We start from the raw sequence: 20,565 nt of genomic DNA, 5'->3' as shown, positions 1-20,565 counted from the left end.
TTTGCTTTTCGCCGTCATCGTTGCTAAAGCTCTCTATGTGGGGGAGGGGGTCTTCCATTTAATAGAGGCGGGGTATGACTTGTTGTTGTTGACTTGGGTGTAAGTATATTATTGTACATTTTGATATCACTTTGTGTTCAAGATGGAGTTGGAATGGAATGCTCATGTTTCCATGCACACGGATAGAGCGATTTTCGTATGACCTTGAAAAATGGTTTCAGTAAGTGTTCGTTATTTGTTTTATCAGCCAATGGATGAAAAGATCAAAACATGGACTCTTCGTTTTCCCGCCAAAGAAAACCCTTATATGGAGAAGGTATTGCTCGATTGACCATTCGTTTTGCAGCATGACGTCAAAGCGAAGTATCGGTTGATTTCCAGAAAGTTCTCAGGCATGACATTTTTTCACCCGAGCGTTCGCTTGACCATAATAACCAACCAAAAGCCACGCGCGTTTGCATCCGTTCGATAAACCAATCAAATCGCTCAATTTCCGTTCGTTTGTTGTTTCTGTTTTGTTCGCCTGTTTTCATTTCAAGGTCATGCGAAAATCGCTCTATCACTTGGACAGTGCTTAGAGACGCTTGTCAATGGTCGAAATAGCTAGGCCAACGAAGGTTGGCCTTTATCCGAATTTGACGACTATGTAGTTAGTTTTGCCACCCATGAGTCTGGTTTTAATATTTTACTGTCTAGGGGTTTGCTAGTCACAGTCTAGGTCCCATGCGGGCCATTACAAAAAGTGTAAAATTACTGACAACTTTTAAACATAGAGTTTGTTATAAAACCTTTATTTTAAGAAGTTTACACCTTCTAAGAAAGGTTTATTTTGAAACTAGAATAGTTTAATATCCACCTGCTCTAACTGACTAGTAAGCCATCAATACAGAATTTGATATCCTACTTTAAATGACTGACTTGTAAAACGTTCCGAGGCTGAGAACAAATTTGCTTAAAAAAATGTTGGCTTACGCAAGAACTGACTTCGAAATCAATAATAAAGATGAAGATATTTAAGATTTAGTCGTAGAAAACGATGCTCGTCTAGTGCAGTAACAATTATCAATCCAGAGACACCTGTTTTATCAGTGCCAAATTCTAGCAAGAATGGCTATCAGACAAGTATAAAACAACCCTCCCTCTCCACAAATTTATGCCCATTGCTAAAGTATAATTCTTTCAACTCTCATGCAGGCACGCATAACTTTCAATGCTCCTTCCCTAAAATAAGCCTTGATGGGCAAAGTAACATTAAATATAAACCCAGCACACTTAAAAATGCAAACTTTCCTCCAAACATCCCACCCCATGTCCCTACAGAAATAAGAAGTAAGAAAAAAGGCCCAAAACAGGTACCAAATGATGATTTTACAAGTCTATGGTTTAGACTGTGAGCCGTCCCTTATTTTTCTTTTCAATTTTTAAAATCCCTTTTTGTAACGACGTTGTTCGCAATCGCGTTGGCTGGATGAGAACTAGACGGATTTAAAGAGAAAGGGCGGACTGCAAGCAGTCTAATTATACAGCATCCCGTCCACAAAACACTGAACATAACAACGCCACATTAGTTATCTTGAAATCAGAGAAACTAATCCCTTCATTGACTTGGTCACAGAACACCCAATCAGTCCCTGGTGCAGACGTTTGACACGTTTTCTTCTACTGTTAAGAGGAATTAACACAGGCCGGTGTAGTTGACATGTTCCTTGATAATGTGGAAAAGGATTTTAAACAACTAAGCTTTGTATCACTGAATCAGACACTAGTCAGGGAGAAAGTTAACATTCGGCCTATTTTCAAACAAAGTGTCCACCACAGAGGAATCAGCCATTGTTGTAGTGTCACCAATATTCTTGTCATTCTTTGCAACATGCCGCAAAACTCGTCTCATGATCTTCCCAGAGCGAGTCTTAGGAAGCCCGGGGGCATTCTGAATGATGTCAGGGGTTGCAAATGGTCCGATTTTGGTGCGAACTGAAATGAGAGAAAACATAACAATACTTTTACAGGGTGTAAACGTATGTAGTGGTACTAACATTTATTTACTGGTAAAAAATAATACTTTATGGTGACTAAAAATGTAACAGTGTAATTTTTATTTGAAAGAACTTGTCTAGATTAGTAAGGAGAAAGTATATTTAATCGACCCTTCCCAGGCATTTTCGACTTATGACTGTGATCAATTAGCGATGCGGCAAACAATACATTGCAGAGACCAAGCGCCAACAGGCTCCACGACTGACTCCTGGGGAAGATCGCCGCTCCATCCTTAACTCTGGCCACCTTACTAATCCTACTCCTGTCTCTAAACATTTTAATCAAGCCGATCACTCCATCAACGACGTCCTTCTGGTTCTCTTACAACTAATCCGTAGTAACCTTGACTCTGTACAGAAAGGCACGTGAGGCTCACCTCTATTTTTTTTCTATCACTCTTTCTACCGTAAGGATCAGTTAACTGTTTTAAGATAAATATTAGCGATAAAAAATCACGACGTTTCGACCTCTCCGAGGTCATTTTCAAGTGTATAAAACAACGAATTGAAGAACACAAAGGATCGGCAGTCGGAAACCACCTCAGAGAGCAGCATGATATGGAGCCTGAAGACATCTCACAAAGTTTTAGAATCTTAAGAAAGTGTCAGAACAAATTTGACTGTCTTATTTTTGAAATGTTTTTTATCCAAGAACTGAAACCGACGCTTAACAAACAGTGCGATTCAATTCGCGCCAAATTATTTGTTTAGAGCAGTTCTTGTTAACATTGTTTTATTTCCATTGTTTTTTGACTTTATAAATATTTTTAGCACTTTTTATATTTTTACATATTTTACCACATTTTAGCGTTCACCACATTTTTATCTATTATAACTTGTTTTTAACTTATTTATGCTAATTTAGAGAACTTTTATACACTTGAAAATGACCTCGGAGAGGTCGAAACGTCGTCATTTTTTATCGCTAATATTTATCTTAAAATCGATTTCTAAGAAACTACTTAACTGTTTAAACTTTAAAATTTGGTGTTAAAGATTTTACTGATCCAGGTCTGACTGACCCTTACTGGGGTTTCGTTGTGGTTTCTGTGCCATTTAAAATAAACGAGTAGGTAGTCACAAGCTGAACGTCAAAGAGATTAAGATATATCCTTGGCCATTGTTCCCAAGTGACTTCTAGTAAGATCTTTTCAACTTCCCCTTCACTGGTATACATTCACTCTTCAATGCATTAATTCATTTTGTTGAGAACGTTTTTGGTGATGTTAATAAACTCAGTGGAACACAGTAAATTAATAATCAATGTAAACATTTTTGTAAGTTGTTACCTTTTTGCTTGAGTTCATTTTTCAGCTGTTCATTAAATTCCACTCCCTACAGAAAATACATAAGCACATAATTATTGGATTTTGCAGGACGTTCAAGGTATACAGTTACCCTAAACATTGAATGACAATCATGCTAATTGTGTAGATTTTAGAAAATACAGTGGAAGCTCTCCTAACGGTTACTCTCGTAGGCGGACAGCTCTACTCACGGCTGCTATCACAAGACCCCGTTTTTCTTAACTCCCAGCATATAAACTGTAATTTCTGCCTGTGGCGCTGGCTAAGCAAGGAGCCTAAAGCAAATTTGCTTGGGGGAGTGGGGTAATAAGACACGATCCGTGCTTAGTTACCTATCCACCTTCAACAGAGGCGGATCCAGGATTTTTCTTAAGAGGGGGTGCTCCTTTAAGGAACTGACTGACTGGTGACAAAGAAAAATTTTAAAGCCAGTTGTGTTAGAAAGCTGCAGGTCATCTCAGGGGGAAGGGGAGGGGGCGCACCCCGCACCCTCCCCTTAGATCCGCCCCTGTTCAGTCTGTGGTGGAAAGGTACCAACAGTTTCAATGTCTAGCGCATAAAAACTATCAACATGTGTACGATTCTACATTACCTCCATCAGAGTTGTGAAACAGTATATTCCTTCCCCTTTTTCTTTGTGAGGACAAGACACCTAGTGAAAACAAACAAACAAACAAACAAACAAATGTGTTTAGTTTAAAAAACGAAACAAAAATGGACTATGTGTTTACAATCTAAGTTAATTTGTTATCCTTTGTTTAGATGTGTAGGTGTATTATTTTGCTTTTTTAATTAAAAAAAAAGCAGCTTAAAACTTAATATGGTAGCGACAATGTCTATAGCTTTAGAAACATAATAAGAAACACAATATATTACTGTGAAACACTGTTCATGCGGACACCAAGGGGACGTAAACCACACTGTCGCCATCTGTTTCAAGGTTCTTCAAGTTTGTCCATCTGTGCCTTCTTTTGTAACTTTCTTTAATATTTTGAGTATTTAATTTTATCCTTCACTCGATTTAGTGGCAGCTCCTACCGTTTGAATTTTAGATTGAATTTACGACACAGCTCCTTTAAGCAAGGTTTCAAACTTACAACAGCGGCCTCGGTGACTGCATCATGCTCCACCAAGGCACTCTCAACCTGCGCTGTACTCAGCAAGTGACCTGACACGTTCATACAGTCATCAGTTCTACCCGTTATCCAATAATAACCATTACTGTCCCGCTTACAACCTTCAACAAGAAAATGTACAGCAATCAGTTGCATGCAAACACAGGAGCTTAAGCTCACAAGGAAGAATCCTTGATGTATATCAAGTCAAAGGTTTAATGTACATGTATGGGATTTTTATAACTTTGCAAAATAGGAGTCATTGCATGGTGATAAAAATTAAGCAGAATGCCATATCTTGTGGCCATTTCTTTATACTGTGTGTTTTTGGCAGTTTTGGTCGATTCAAAGCACATACGTGAATGCCATTGTTCTCTCTGAACATCATAACAATGATAAAGGTTTTGCTCTAAAATGGCCGCACAATAAAATTAATAAAACATGGGGAAAACGTAAGGCAATGAGTTCCTTACAGTTGTACATCACTAAAGATACTGTAAAAAGTATTTTTCCACATTGCCTAGAATGTTATTTACTGATCATGTAAGCGTTTTCAGATTATTTTGCCTAGTCCATATGCTACTAGAGATATCTGTACAAACACATGTACAGGAAATTAATTACTCACCATCTCCCGTTGTGTAATATCCAGGGAATTTAGAAAAGTACACCCTTTCAAATCTCTCATGGTCACCATAGATAGTTCTTGCCATGCCCGGCCAGGGCTGTTTCATCACCTTCAACATTAAAATATAAAAATTAAATGGGAGTTTAAAATGTCATGGAATAATGTAACATTATCTTGTCTAACTTACAGTAATCACAGTGCAAAGACGACATAAAGGAGTTCAGAACTTTGAATTCAATGTTTAAGGCTGTAGATGAGATTACAATTAATTCCCTTGGCAATTAATCACTTGCAAGGGTGTCCTCGGAAAAAAAATGCTCTGGACGTGTGAAATCCAGGATACTAAAAACATAATAATGTTATCCATGCAAAACCTAAGATTTCCAAGTCGCTTGAGAGATTATAAAGCTATATGTTGCATTTTTAATATAGTTTTAATAGTATTTACTATCTATAGTATTTAAAATATTTAGTTGTATCTTCTATTTTATATAGTTTAGTATTACCTATTTAATAATATTGTTTTTTCATTATAGTTTATTTGCTATTTTAGAAGGCCATAAGATTATTAGCTCTGGCTATTTAGTGGCAACCATCATTAAATAAAGTCTTTATCATTTCTTATCTAAAAGGTAGGTGAGAAGGGTCACCTGGCACCACCAGTGCAAAGCCCTGACTTGCTGAAGTGTCATTAAGACAAAATCCATTACCATCTTTTTTCCAGACATAATATTTACTGTAAAGACATTTTTGCCACTGTTTTTAAATGTAGTTTTCAAAAAAAGACAATCCTTATAAGGCATGATATTTCACACTCACCAGAAATCCTTCACATGGTCCTTCAAGTTCATTTCCATGTTCATCAACAATTGCCGGCACAACACCAAAAAATGGAAATGACTAATTAAGAGAATAATAACAAGTTGTCAGTAATTATAGATAAAATAATAATATTATTTAGAACATACTTCAAAACTTAATTACACTATAACCAATAAAGGACCACAATGTACGTAAAAAAGTGTGTGGCACATGACCTTGGTTGTACTATTACACAGATTTAGCTACAAGTTAAGCAGAGCTTTTATTACATAGTTAACTGTTTACTTGAAACAATTATTAACTTCAAAACATTACTTAGATACTTCTGACGAAAAAACCTGAGCAAGTGATCTAGTGCATAAACTGGTCATCAAACAACTTCCAGAATATCGATGACCTCAGAGGGTCATGGATCTGAACCTACAATACTGTCATGTGATACAAGTCAGCAGTTGTCCCACTATGACTTAATTGGAAGATGCATAAAAAATTATTGTTAATCAGTTTTATAAAAGGATGTGCAATGGTGTACACAAAGAGGGTGAATTGTTGTACATGGACAATTATGTAATTATCAGAATTTCTCGGATGGACACATACTGGTAACCAGCTTTTTTCTTGCTCGTCGTTGGTGCTCCACACATGCCTGTGCCCTACACATGCCGATGGGTGGAACCCCACTACACTTGATTGACAACTCTGCAGATGCTTCAAGGCTGCAGGAATGAGGTTTCATCTTTTTTTAATTTTTTTTAAGCACAGTCAACACAAGAAATGCTATAACAGAGCTAATTAAGGTCCTTCAGAACGTTAAGAATAAACTTTTTTTATGCCATAATTCCAACTCAGGATGAACAAAACTTACTGCTGCTCCTGGTCGCATGGGGGTGGCTCCTGGAAGTGATGTAATCACATGACCACCCTACAACAAACACAGCATATTAACATCAATACTCCACAATAAGGGTTTAAAAGTCTCCTGAAAGCATTTACTTAAGGACGGTGCCCACTATTGTTACTGCGCACATTTTCTGCGCATGCGAAGGTAGTCGCGCGCGACGCGAAAGAAATGCGCAACATGCAGGATACGCGGACTGGTTTTGTCTCCGCCAAGTCTGGAAGGTTCTAGTTATTTCTTGAGGAAAAGATGTGTCGTTTTTCAACAGGTGAAAAATAATTTTTATTTACCTTGTCAGTTCTTTGAAAACCCATGAAGTATGCGCATGTTGCTATTTCCCCTTTATGGTCGATCTTACCAAACATTTTATAGTCAAACAAAAGTCAATTCTAAAACATCAAAAGTTATTGCTTCGAGATGTTACGCTTGGAGCTTGGGTATTAAACAATCCCTTAATAGGTAAGGATCAGTAAATCAGAAGGAAAATAGCTCTAAGTCCTCCGCTTAATCGAGAAACTGCAAGCTTACCTTTCACTCAGGTCCTTCGCGTTTTATCGGCTAATCGGCTATAAACACTTTCCCGAATATTTCTTTAATTTTGTAAGATTTTATGTAATTATTCAGCAGAAGATAGACTTAAAGCGTTCGAGTACATACTGATGTCCGTTTTATTGAGAGTCCGAGGCTTTTATTTGTCGAACAAACAAGAAAAACTATCACAAGATTGCTTGGATTGTTGAGATCGCAGCTTCACAAATAGTTGCGGACCGCAAAGGAAACGCTTTCATCGCGGAGAAAATCGTAGAAAATTGTTACGCTTTTTAGTATTATCATTGTTATTTAAGCATTTTGGCAGTACTAAGCATTAAAATTATTGACTCATGGGCAGCTTGTCGTGTAGACAGTATTTCTTAAGGTTCAATTTCACGCCAGACATAATCTGGACATTTAGACATAGCTGCCATTTGGCTGTTTACGAACTAAAGATGGAAGGTAAATAAAGTATTTCCATTCTAAGACTTTCTTAGGTTTAACAGACACTGTTAAGCCTAAAATTAACATTTAGGAACCAAAAATAGTGAATGAACATGACACAGAATGCTACAGTAAAAAAATCACAACGAAATATATAAAATGATCATTATAGCCCAGTGCATTATGACGGTACATAAACGCATTCGGTACAACTACTTTCGCAGTATTCAGCTTTTTTAAAAGAGAGCTCATGATCATGTATGGAACTTGAGTCTACATATGCAAATAATTTATGTGATATGAAACTTGTGGCAAAGCCCGAAAGAGATAGCGCAAAGCACAGACATAAGCTCATTGAATGCATGCACGGTTTAATAACATATTCGATTGAGGTACCCGGTAAAATGATAAAAAACGATAGAAGGTTTACAATCCATATTACATCTACAGTTAAAAAAATCTTGAGGACATGTACAGGTAAGCAAACGATTGAAGGAGTACCTGTCTAAGAGTCTCTGTCGACTATTTTCCACTACAGTACAGTAGTTTGTTTACAGCGCCAGCGTTGCATCTTGAGCTCGACATACTACTCTATGTGCGCTGGAAGTAATCTTTAATTCCTTCGAGATTGTTCTTTTCCAAAAATTTTAGTTAAATTCTTGAGACGGAGAAGCTCCAGTTGAATGAAATAGCATATTTGTTTTCCTTATGGTCCATGAAATGTCCTGCTTCACTTTCTGTTTTTGCTCTCTTTCGTGGGTTGTTATTCTCTGACTGTCGGCCATTGTGGATATCCCAGAGTACTCCGCGTTGAGTGAAGCAATAGTGAAACTGACCAGGGAGGGGATAGGAAAAATTGTAAATAGCCCCCAAAACGATTAAGTTAAGGCCGAAACCAACCAATTTAACTTCTAAAAACGCGTGGTAACCCCTATTTTTTATCTTACCAAATGAAAGTAATAAGCCTACTCAGCAAACGATCAATTTTTGGTTCGGGGAAAATGTCGTTTACACTATTTTTAAGGCAAACGCGTGGAGAGGGGTAACTGCTGACAACTTCCCAGTTGTGCTGATATTTCAAAAAAAGGCGTATAAAGAGCAGTTGTTATGTTATCATTTGTTGCTTATTTTGAAACCTTGTTGCAATTATCATTGCATTTGTGCCAGTTCACGTGTACACTCCGAAATTTTGGGGAAAATAACTTTGTATCATTTTTCTAAAAAATGCCTATTCAGCGTTTTTCTCCATATTGAAGTGCAGTTATCTCTGAAAAATGCGTGGTTACCCCCAGTTTTCTTTTTGGATTTCAATAGCCCCTGACATGATCTACTTGTCTCACATAGTCATTATCTGGGAAAAAAAATACTTCCCATTAGTGGGTACCGTCCTTAAAAGGAACTACTGTTAAGGCTTCTATAGTAGTTGCCTGCCAGGTTGCTTGAAGGAATTTTCACTTAATTTGTGATCAGCCACTTATATGTACCTTGTGAAGCTTTCTGTTTACTGAATGGGTTACTTTCAAATTACATAAAGCTTTAGTCTCTTTCAGGGTAAGTCCTGGTCTGGTGCCCCATTCCTTTTCTATAAAAATGAGTTTTCATTAACACACACATTAACTCAATTTCACATGAATGAATGGCAATTGCAGTGCACAAGTCCCCCAGTGCTTTGATAAAGAGAATTTTTAGGGCAACACTGATATGGGCAGATGAATAAACATTCTGTCTATTGGCAACGGTGTATTTTTTTTAATATTAATTTTTCTGGAAAGCAGGGTAGGTGCTAAAATTGACCAGAAGTTTGGTACATTTATAATGATACTGAACCTGTACACTTAATGCCATATTAACAACAATAATAATATTATAACTTGCAATAACTTTATCCCTGTGTTACATGTGGATCTACAAGTAGCAATTCTGCTAAAAAAAAAAGCTACTTACAGCTATACAGAGAGTCAATTATTTCTAGAAAGTGCCTCAGTAGAAGGTGTCTAGAATTTAGCTTTTGCTTTGTGTCAAAATACCGGTACTCAAAGCAACAGCCAACGTTTTGACAGCAATGCCCAGCCTTGCCAGCACGGTTTACTCACAGTTTCTGTCTGCCAGTAAGTATCCACAATGGAGCATTGTGCATCACCCACTGTATGGTAATACCAAAGCCAAGCTTCAGGATTTATTGGCTCTCCTACAGTTCCTAGTACTTTCAGGGACTTACGACTGGACCTGCAAAATAATTAAAACAAGAGTTAACTGCATTGGTGTCAATGTTCTCATTTTCGCTGTTAGAATAACCATAGATTTTGCCTGTATGCAATGCTGGCATCCTTGTAACACCCCAGGGCATTACAGGCAATCGTCTTGAAGTCTCGGGGGAGTCCTTTTGCCCATTTTAACAAGTTATCCTGTGATTTTGGTCTCTATTGCCAAATAACGCCGTTCTTGGACAGGTTTTTTTTTTACCCTTCCACCTCTCCTTCAGCAACAATTATCCCCCTCTCCATTCTCTGTCTTACGACCCTAGGCCTTTGCAAAATCTCCCTTCTCATAACTTAGTTTCGCAAAGACAGTAAGTGGTTGTTCTGAGAGTGTAAATGGTGGATCATGATTAGTGTAATCATGCAGATAAAGAAATAGTAGTATGGAACATTTGCCATCTATGGTCCTTCATATTAAAATAATAGGCCAAAAAAAAAACCTGTTTACTGAGATACAGTGTATCTGTAGCTATAGACTTGTTTACCAGTCTCTGTTTGGGAAAATGAGCTTGCACTCCTTCCTCTAGTCAGACTACATGTATTTTGATTAACTGGTAGTTTCTGCTTCCAGTTTGCATAGTATATGCTTGTGAATCTAACAGAGAGTTAGATATTTAAAAAATAATATAGATCAGAAGACACTTGGAGCCTTATTCCAAGCACCCTTTTATTATTTTACTGTTTCCTAGATGAGATTTTTTTATGTATTTCTTCACTTCAGTTTTATTCAATTCTCAGCATGGCTGCTTTAAATAACTTATAGATATCACTGGCATAAAAAAAAAACTGCATACATTTGTGAGCATAGCCTGATTACGACACCATTATCAGTTCTTTGTGTATCCATTTTTCAAGTGAGAGTTGACTTACTTCTTTACTACAGCCTTTCCAAACTTCATGAGAGCTCTAATGGCTGTTGGAGCTGTGTAGAACTTGGAGACATTGTATTTGTCGACAACATCCCAAAAGCGCCCAGAATCAGGGTAAAAAGGAGTTCCCTCAAACTATAATCAAGAAAAATGGAGTCAAGGTAATGCACTATTGCCCATGCATTCAGTGCTGCAAATGAAAGTTGTTATTGGGTAGTATCGGTACTCCATGTCTGACTAAAATTCGTCCATGTTGAAGTTAATCTTAATTGCAGTTGAATGTGGTAACTAGAAAGATCATTACTGTACAGATTACTATACAGATCATTACTAACAATACATAACTGTGGTGACTGGCCATTACTGTATTATTTCAAAGCTGATAATCTGAAGCACATATACATGTAATATTAAATGTAGAACTCTAAGGTGTTCTGGTTTGTCCTAATGGTGACCTGGTCAACAAATGTTATGAGCCCTTACAAAAAGAAAAAAATATAATTTAAAATACAGCGGCCCAAAGTGAATCGCATTGTCTTTGCAAAAGACATGGGTTCAGTGACATTCCTATTAAGTGTCATTATAATAATAATTGTTATTACAAAGCTGTACCGAATGGATTAAAAAAGGGTGCTTAAAACAGCATAATAATTCTCTATAAGATGAACTATAAAATTTGCAAGTGTGAGGCAATTAATGAGGAACTGTCAAAGATAGATTATTGCAATCAAAAGTGAATTGACTTTTATACCAGAACACTTGTTGCACCATTTGCTAATGGGCCATAAGTGATGTAACTATGGCCTGTGATCCAGCCGATATCAGCTGTACACCAGTAAACTTCTCCTGGGTGATAATCAAATGTGTATCTGCAGAAACACAAGATGCAATTATTGCCTCATTTCAAACGGAGGAGAGCTGGGTACAAGTCCCATGTATTATGGGATATATTTCAACAGGTCAAGTCTCAAGTTTGATGTTAATCTGGCTAATATTTAACAGTCGTTTAAAAAATTACTAGGGGGTGCATACATGCATGGTTTATGGGACACACTCTCTTGACATCTATGTATGTTCATGTTAAAATTTTTTAACATAGGTTTATTCACAATTTCCTATGTCTCCTAGCACTGATTATTCAAGAATAAGGGCTAGAGGACAAAGGAATTTGAGAATCAACCTAAGCTAAAAAATTTTAACCCGAATTTAACAGCTGATACATTTGTTAGTAAATTCTGGAGTTTTGCGACACCATTCCAAAATGAGAGCAGAAGTCGCCAACGACAGAGGCCATGTCAGTCTGTATTGTACCACCGGCATGCCTGCAAAGTTGATTCGAGTTTGACTTCACATGTACAGGCAATGCTGGTGGTAAAGACCTGCAATGTCGGCGGTAAACACCGCAATGGCAGTAAAGACCTGCAAATCATTGTCAATGTCAGAGTAGTATCGCAAGCAGTACAGGCGGCAGGTACTTTGCCGGCATTATGAGAACCAAACTTTAAATGTAAAACCTCCTGTCGTCTACCCTTAAAGCTGTTCTATTGAAAAGGGAATTGTTCAACCGGCCCACTGACCCCACATGAGAAAAAAACAGTGATGTCTTGAGTAACCCCCTTTCAAACCTACAGCTGTAGTCCATAAAAAGACAGTGTCTTTCCACATCAAGTTACCATTGGAAAGCTTCATGTACATGAACAATAATTCATGAAAAAACTTACTTGAAGGTGGTTGCTGTGTAAATCATGTAGCCTCCTACTGTATGAAGAACACCTTTTGGTTTCCCAGTTGATCCACTGGTTAAAAATAAATAAAGGAGCAAGTAAGTTGTTGGTTTGAGATACAAACAAGCTACAGTTGTCCCATACTAATCTTATACGGAAGTTACACTTTTCATTTTAACACTTTCTTTTGTTCCAATAAATTTGCATACACATATGACCTCCCAAGTGAAAACCTAGTGACAGTAATGGCATGCTGCAGGACACATAAGTACAGGGTGAAGAGAAACAAAATAGAACAAGTATAATTCTTACTCAGGAAACAATGCGACAACAAGGTTCAAATCCGGAACCACAAATTCCTTAATCTAACAAGCTAACCACCTGCTGGTTACCTGATGCCTCCACAAAGACTACTGACAGTTACAGCTGTACATGTAACTGCACATTATCAAATGAAGGGATGAATTGCATAAAATATAATTTCTTAACATGTCCCAAGTGATTCATTCTATTAATGGGGTGGAAGGGGGAGAATGACTGAGAATAGGACTAAATGAAAATAGAAAGCGTAAAGCTCATTTTACCTGGTATAAAGCATAAACAAGGGATCTTCAGCATCAGTCCAGCAGGGATCACACTGATCACTTGCTGAAGACATCACATCATGCCACCAACAATCAATACCATGCACATCATCAAAGTGAGTCTGAAAACATACATTATAGAGCAGTTACAAAATTAAATTTGCGGATGCATGTGAAATGTCACCAGATAATGATACATGTAGTATTAACGGAATTTCCTCAAATAAGCACCCACTCTCTAATAAGTGCTCTTAAAAGCTACTCCCTAAGCCAAACTATCAAACAAGCACCCCTTTCGAATAAATGCCTTCCTTCCCCTCCCGCTCGCTCTCTAACAACTTCGAAAAATTGTAATTGAGGAGGCCTAATTAACATAAGCTCTATAGTTTCTTTTAGGCCTCCTCGCCATCTCTTCCTACATTTTTTTTTGGCATCTTTTTGTGATTATTGTAATCATGTGGCAAATAAATAAAATACCTAAAATACCTGTTATATTGCACCTTCATTTATAACTTCAACTTCAACATTTTATTCCAATACATAAGTGTGTAAAGTGTACAATAAGATTAACGTATGCTTAATTACCAATTATTATTGTTGTTTTTAAAAAATGAAAGCTATCAACATTGACTTTTAACAGCATGCCAAGAAAGTAGTGTCCGATAGCCCGGGGCCAGTGGATTTTGCTATCGGGCTAGTGAATTCTGTTTTTAACTTGCCCGACGGGCAAGTGAGGTTTTTTGAGGCATTTGAATAACAGAAGAACCATGAAATCAATTCTGCTAGTCAAAAAGTTTTTGGGGCTTGTTGAAATGACGTCTGGGCTAGTAAATGCTAGCTTCAGCTTGCCCGAATGGCAAGCTGTAAAAATGATTTTCTTTGCACCCTGTTTAATTAGAATAATAATATTATTATTGAATGTAATGTTTATGAGTGTCTTTAAACCTGATAAAGACACATGCCTTAACTTTACGTCCAGTTTTTTTAGACCAAAATACATGTAACCCCATATCTAAATAATATTTATCAGTGCAAGAATGCGGTGATCTACATCAGAGATTTTGAAGTTGTTCAAAAAACTTGCACTCACTTATTATGAGTAAAAACTCTAGGCTTTGCCTCGAGTTTTTAAACCTGGTAATACACTCCTGCTTAACTCGGAGCACCTGAGTTATAATACCTGGAGACTGTTAGTTTTATTACTGGTAGATTGTAAAGGTTACATGTAAGATTATGAATCATAATTTTTGTTGTATGATTAACAGCATTTACCGGAACTTCAGGACAGGGTCTCTTGGCCACAGGTGGATCAGAATTTCCATTATCTGCTCCTCTACTAACATGCTGAACAACAATGCAGCTCTCAACAACAAATCCTCTGTAAAAATGCAAATAAATAAACAAGTGTGTAAATAAGAAAATTTTAAAGGAAATGATCAAAGAAAGTCTACTAGGTATTAAAACAGAAAGGTAAAGATGAGGCATGATAAGAAGTTCTCAATGCATTATTCCATTAGAATTAGAGACATGAATCACTCACAATTTGTTTCTTAAGTTCTCATACACTGTATGTAAAGGATAGTATATCTAAAATTATAGTTGGCCCTGGGAAGTTTTGCTCCAATTGTCACATATGTCACAAATTATTATTAACTGATGAGTCTTGAGGTCACATTTATGCATTAATTCTTTCCTTGTTGAAGCCTTGAGCATTATATTGCTGCTGATCAGAATCTTTTTAACAAGCAACTCAACATCACAATAACTGTGGATTTACAGCACCATAAACCATCCCCTCCATTGATGAGTAATAACAAATCAATACTCACTCTTCTTTGCACATCCCTATGGCTTCATCAGAAATTTCTTTCAGATTTATAAGCTTTTTACCTCTATAGGAACCATCTAAAAATAAGCATACATGAACATGACTTCACCATTTGAACAGAGTCAGGGAAAGCTGACTTTACAAGAAAGGACCATTTTGACTTAATGGTAGTGATAGGAATTGGCTGAGATTTTATCTTCGACCATTGGAAATATTTGGATTGACCCAACCGATCGATCATTGATTATAATCAGAAAATTTAAATATATTGTTAAAAAGAGCAAGTCTGTTTCACCTGTGTACAAGTCACAGTGGTATTATTATTATTTATATTATTACTAACTGATTTTCTTCTTAACAGAATTTAGAAATTGCATTCCCCAAGCCTGGTTGGTTATTTAATCTGCAATCGGAGGGCAATTTACAGTTTACACTCAGTTTCAATACTAAATCATTGTCTTCAACAGAACCATTCAACATTTCAACACTGAATAACTTTTTGTCCACAATAATCGATTATCATCATCCACAATCGATTGTTGCGTCGCTTAAAGATTTTTGATCAATGATCGATTATAATCTATGATTGGCACACTACTACTTAATGGTGGTCTAATTTATTAGGTACATGCCGCCAAAAATTCAATTATGTGGCACATTACTGTTTTTAGAACAGTTAATGTTTTATAATTATGGCATGAGATATATCATTGCTGCCAAACTAAGAAAGCGAAAAAGGGTAAATTTCACTGTGCTGGTGGAAGGTTGAATTCACTGTTATGTACCGTTGCTGCTTGCAGTTTAATAAAGTTTCTTGCCACTGATTGGCTTTTCCCTGATAAATATGGTGATGCCAGCAGCTGTGACAGTATGCATTTCTCAGTCACCATGACCCAGGCGGTTGGAGGGGGGGTGTGGGGAGACCCTGGGGACATCCCTGGGCAAGGCACCTTGAAATACCGCACTTTGTGACCTAAGGTTCCATCTGAACCAACTGTTGCCTCAGGGGGAGGAGCTAATGGTAACCTTTTTTGGTAAACTGCGGAGAGGTTGATTTGTGAATGTTGATCTGTAAAATAATACCCAGGGGTTCCCAGGGGTCAACCCCTAGGATGGACGCTGATAAGTGCATTATAAACAACAATAAAGGAGAATTACAATTTACTTACTATAATTTACCTGCTGTGATTAGAATTCTACACTTGGAATCAAGAATACGTTCTGCCAGAGATTCTGCTGAGAACCCACCAAACTAAGAAAATAAAGAAAAAAGACCATTAAATTTTGTACGTGTCTGTATGTGTCATATGTCTTTTAACAGTTTGCTTTCAACCAGGTATATGTTTTTCAACCTAGGTTTAATAATTGGATGTAAAGGTTGATTTGCAGAGTAAATGGAATTAATTTTGTAATTCACTTTACTGTGGACAGCAGTGTACACTGTATGTTTAGCTATTCTTTGGCTATTCTATTTTTTTGATAATCAATTACTGATAACTGGTCATAGATTATGCCAAATGTTATCAAGCAAACCTATTTTTGAACCTTTTTCGAACATACACATGTATCAAAAAAAGTTGTGTTGTGAGACAACAATAATGAAAATATCTTGCCCCTCAGATTTTTATGCATACACATTTTCTGTGTACATGCACATAATAATTACGTTTTCCTGTTGAATAATAGCATTACCTACTCACCACAATAGAGTGGACAGCTCCTATTCGTGCACAAGCCAACATGGCAACCACTAACTCGTTGATCATTGGCATATAAATTGCTATACGATCACCTTTCTTGATGCCTATAAAAGTGTGCATGATTACTATAATTACTTCATAAAGTGCAAACATAACCTGAATCAAGTCACTAAATGACAAAGGTTAGGGATATAAGTTACGTCAGGACTTGATCTGATCCAGATTTTGTCACCACCAAATTTAAAAGAAGGGCAGAAAATGAACTCTTTGCCATTTACCATATTATGAAATAATGGCAGCAGGAAACACCTTATGCAACATACTGTATGCAGTTGCAAAAACAAATTGAGGCAGGCAGTGATTCAAAGCCTGATCTTGACAATACCTCTGCATAAACTACGTTGTGCATTTAACTGCAATTCATATACTCATCATTTCATCTTCATCTTTCCCAGGTATTTACATGTACAAACCAATAAATTTTCAATGACCAGCACCCAGATGGCTTACTAACTCAGTTAGTTAGAGCGCTGCACCAGTATTGCAGAGGTTAGGGTTTGATTCTTGACAAGCCTCAACTGAATTTTTTCAGGCTATCTTTTTGCAACTGAATAGTGTAAGCTGCATATTTTAACTGTGATGATCTTCTCTACATTTATTTCTTCATCCTACCGTTCAAATATATGAAATTCATATTTTCATCACTTCATTACTGCTATTGTTTTTTATTGTTTGGGCTTCTTTTTTAATATCTAGACAAATTTGTAGTGTACTTAGCCATCACAACTTGACAAAAAAATCACCTTTGTCTTTCAACACATTTGCAAACTTGCAGACTTCTGAGAGAAGTTCACTGTATGTAATCTGCTTGCTATCTCCAGGAAAATTCCCCTCCCTGTGTTTGAGTAAGTACACAAAAGGAAAAGAAGGATTTTTAAGAAATTGCAACATTATTTTTTTTTTTGCACCTATCCTCCATGCCCATGATCGGATCTAAAAGTCCCTGATGAATGATGCTGTTGTAGGCTTTCTGTTACATTATGCAATGTTATGTTGTGTTATGTTAACTGACAGTGATTACCATTGACTGAGTAAGCAGAGGAACAATGAACAATGAGAGTAGCTCAGTGTCGGATGATCTAGTTGTCTTTGTAATCGAAGCTATTGCTAATGGAAGCTGAATAAAGCCTTTACAACCATGTCCTGGACTCCTGAGAGAAGTTCAAGGGCATATTTAACACTTTCAACCTGAACTGTACAAATTTGATTGATCCTTTAGTAGGACTCACATTGCACAATAAGAAGACAAATATTGCACTAACTATAGTGGTGAATTATTCACCACTATAGTGAGTGCAATAATTGTCTTGAAATGCACCCTTGTGTTAACCAGTGTTGTTATACACGTACTTGGCTGGCTGGTCATGCTAAGCTATTATGGAAACCAATATTTTCAAAGTACTGAATGGAAATCACGAAAAGACTTAAACCTCACATTACTTGACAATGAAAACTGAAAATGTGACATTTTATAGACTATCAATTAGCTTACAAATGAAAGTAATTTTGTCAATTACAGCATCTGCTCAGATTTCTTGAACACTTCACATCCAGACGTAAATTTGGCCTTCCTTAGAGTTTTGTGGTCACTCACCATTATGAATACCTTGAAATAAACAAAGTGTTCATGAGCGTTGAATGGAAAAATGGCAAATTTGTTTCAACCAGTTACCAACACAGTGATATTTCACCAGTTCCGGAAAAATCATCAGGTTTCATATGAAAGTATGCATAATTATATTTTTCTCTTCCTCGCTACATGTATTTTATACAATACAGTATCTGGAGTCTGACCTGTAGTCTGATGCACATTGTGTGACTGATCATGCTTATTTTTATTACAAGATTGACCATTAAATACAGCATATTGCTATTTAAATAAAACAACTTTTTTCAATTTTTATCTCCCCTAACACTGAGTTTTTGTCCACCTAGGGGAAGCTTTTGTAGCAAGTATGAAAAAGTCTTTCGCTACACTCTGGCGGCAAAATTAAAAGAGGCTCAGGAAAGAAGGCTATCAATTGAAAAAGGAAGTGAAAGATGCAGTTTCCTTTATCGGGGTCTGCAAGAGGGGGTTTGGATCATGAATCACGTGTTAAATTTCTGTAAATTCACGAATCATCTTACCTTTTGGAGTGACGAACTGATCAAGTCCACCAACGATTCTTAGTGGTTTCTGGACTACTATACTAGGCAAGAGTTAGTCTTAAATGACCCCGTGATGGGAAGGAAACCAAGAGTATGGTACAAATCAAACTGGCGATCCTCTGCTTTTGTTTGACCGCTACAAATTTGACTGGCAATGAATTTTATTGCTATAAAATCGAAGCTCTACAATTTTGGTGTCTTATGTGCTAAGCACATAGACACTATGTGAGAGTGTAGAAAAGTTATTGAAGTACTTTATGTAATCTCAATTTATGACATAAGAACAATAATAATCCTGTAAGCTATACACTACTTTATTACATGTACTTGAAAACAGAAAAGAGGGCATTCCAACAAGGGCAACAGAGCACCGACCAAACTAACTCTTTCCATTCATGACCACATTTTTCAATGATATAAATTCGCACTAGACACATGTACGCCGTGGGGACCTATTTTTCACTTTCACATGGTTTCGTTTAACTTCGAACCCTTGTCACAACACTTACATCTGTTTTATCGGTAGAAATCTCGATTCACGGAACTACAATGTGAGAGAATTCACGCGTCACAGTGAATATATAATTCACAAATCACGACTGTATTTCATGAGTTTTCCCGATTCACACTCTCTTTACCGGTCAATTCACACGTATCACGCGAGCCCATTCTAGACCCTGCTTTATCGCGTCGGAGCATGACATCCTTTGCATTACGCGTCAGGTGGAAAGTTAAACCTTACTTCTTCACGTGAAATATAAAAAAAGCTTTACGGTTTTTGCACAGAGAAATCTGGTCAAGTTCACCGTCTTGCAATATCAAGCCATTAAATTTCCCCTCAAAAGCGGATTTTCGTGATTTTCCGTTCAGTTCCATTCCATTGTGTCCACAAACAATGAAAATTATGACAAAGATATTGGTTAGCCTTACCAGTAAAATGCCACGTTATCTCCCAGACCTTTTTCCACATTTCTGTCCAGCATATTGTAAGAAATGTTGGTAACAGCTCCTTCCATCCATTTAATAGACACCTTTCCCTTTTGTGTGTCAAAATTGAAGTCCATGAATTTCTCTTGGTTTGGCGGGATTTTCCAGTAGAACTCGTTAGCAATGTCTCCCCAGAAACTTGCGGGATCGTCGATGGATTTTTGGTACGTTTCCTTGTATTGATCCATACTAGACACATATGCCTCTGATTTGAGCTTGTCGGGTGGATAAAACCACCCTACAAGCTCCTTTTCATGCTCATTAACCGAGTCGTTCGCAGATGCCATGTTGTTTGCTTCAGCTGTGCATGTGAAAGGCGCGCGACGCTAAAAGAAGTGGCTGGGTGGAGGGGAAGTAAACTATACTACCTGGGGTAGGGTAAGGACAAGCCAAGTCCATCGTCATGGCAACAAAAGTAAGATAAAATCTGAAAAAAGAAACTCATGTTTCTATGAGCTACGTTTGACATTTTTAATTTATCTTATAAATAATTATTTCTTAGTTATTCTGGCATATAAACTAGGCACAAACCGTGGATTCAATATTTTTAAATACTCAACTGTCCGGTACTTGAGACATCTTCATACAGATAAACAGCAAATTCATTAAAACGCTTTAATTTATTC

General features: G+C 37.0%; 1 protein-coding gene across 1 annotated transcript; it reads right to left on the bottom strand.

Annotated features, from left to right (window-relative positions):
* Positions 1-774: 774 nt before the first annotated feature.
* On the bottom strand, positions 775-20,250 carry LOC140951738 (acetyl-coenzyme A synthetase, cytoplasmic-like). The gene is made up of 18 exons (XM_073401064.1): positions 19,883-20,250; positions 17,548-17,639; positions 16,745-16,848; positions 16,224-16,296; positions 15,046-15,121; positions 14,489-14,594; positions 13,217-13,338; positions 12,630-12,704; positions 11,660-11,777; positions 10,910-11,043; positions 9,875-10,007; positions 6,774-6,830; positions 5,906-5,986; positions 5,087-5,195; positions 4,441-4,580; positions 3,936-3,995; positions 3,326-3,371; positions 775-1,974 (listed from the first exon to the last, which is right to left on the bottom strand). The coding sequence occupies exons 1-18, from the start codon at positions 20,224-20,226 to the stop codon at positions 1,763-1,765; spliced, it is 2,082 nt and encodes a 693-aa protein (XP_073257165.1). The 5' UTR covers positions 20,227-20,250; the 3' UTR covers positions 775-1,762.
* Positions 20,251-20,565: the final 315 nt, after the last annotated feature.

Source organism: Porites lutea, chromosome 11 (assembly GCF_958299795.1).
Source record: "Porites lutea chromosome 11, jaPorLute2.1, whole genome shotgun sequence".
NCBI classification, from domain to species: Eukaryota; Metazoa; Cnidaria; class Anthozoa; order Scleractinia; family Poritidae; genus Porites; species Porites lutea.
The sequence above is the reverse complement of the archived record's forward strand: the minus strand, read 5'-3'. Positions and strand labels throughout refer to the sequence as shown.

Coding starts and splice junctions, on each gene's coding strand:
- LOC140951738 (XM_073401064.1), bottom strand. CDS start 20,226: ATGGCATCTGCGAACGACTCGGTTAATGAGCATGAAAAGGAGCTTGTA. Junction 16,849..17,547: donor AAATGTGTTGAAAGACAAAG/GTGATTTTTTTG, acceptor ACACTTTTATAG/GCATCAAGAAAGGTGATCGT. Junction 3,372..3,935: donor GTTTCACAACTCTGATGGAG/GTAATGTAGAAT, acceptor TATTTTCTGTAG/GGAGTGGAATTTAATGAACA.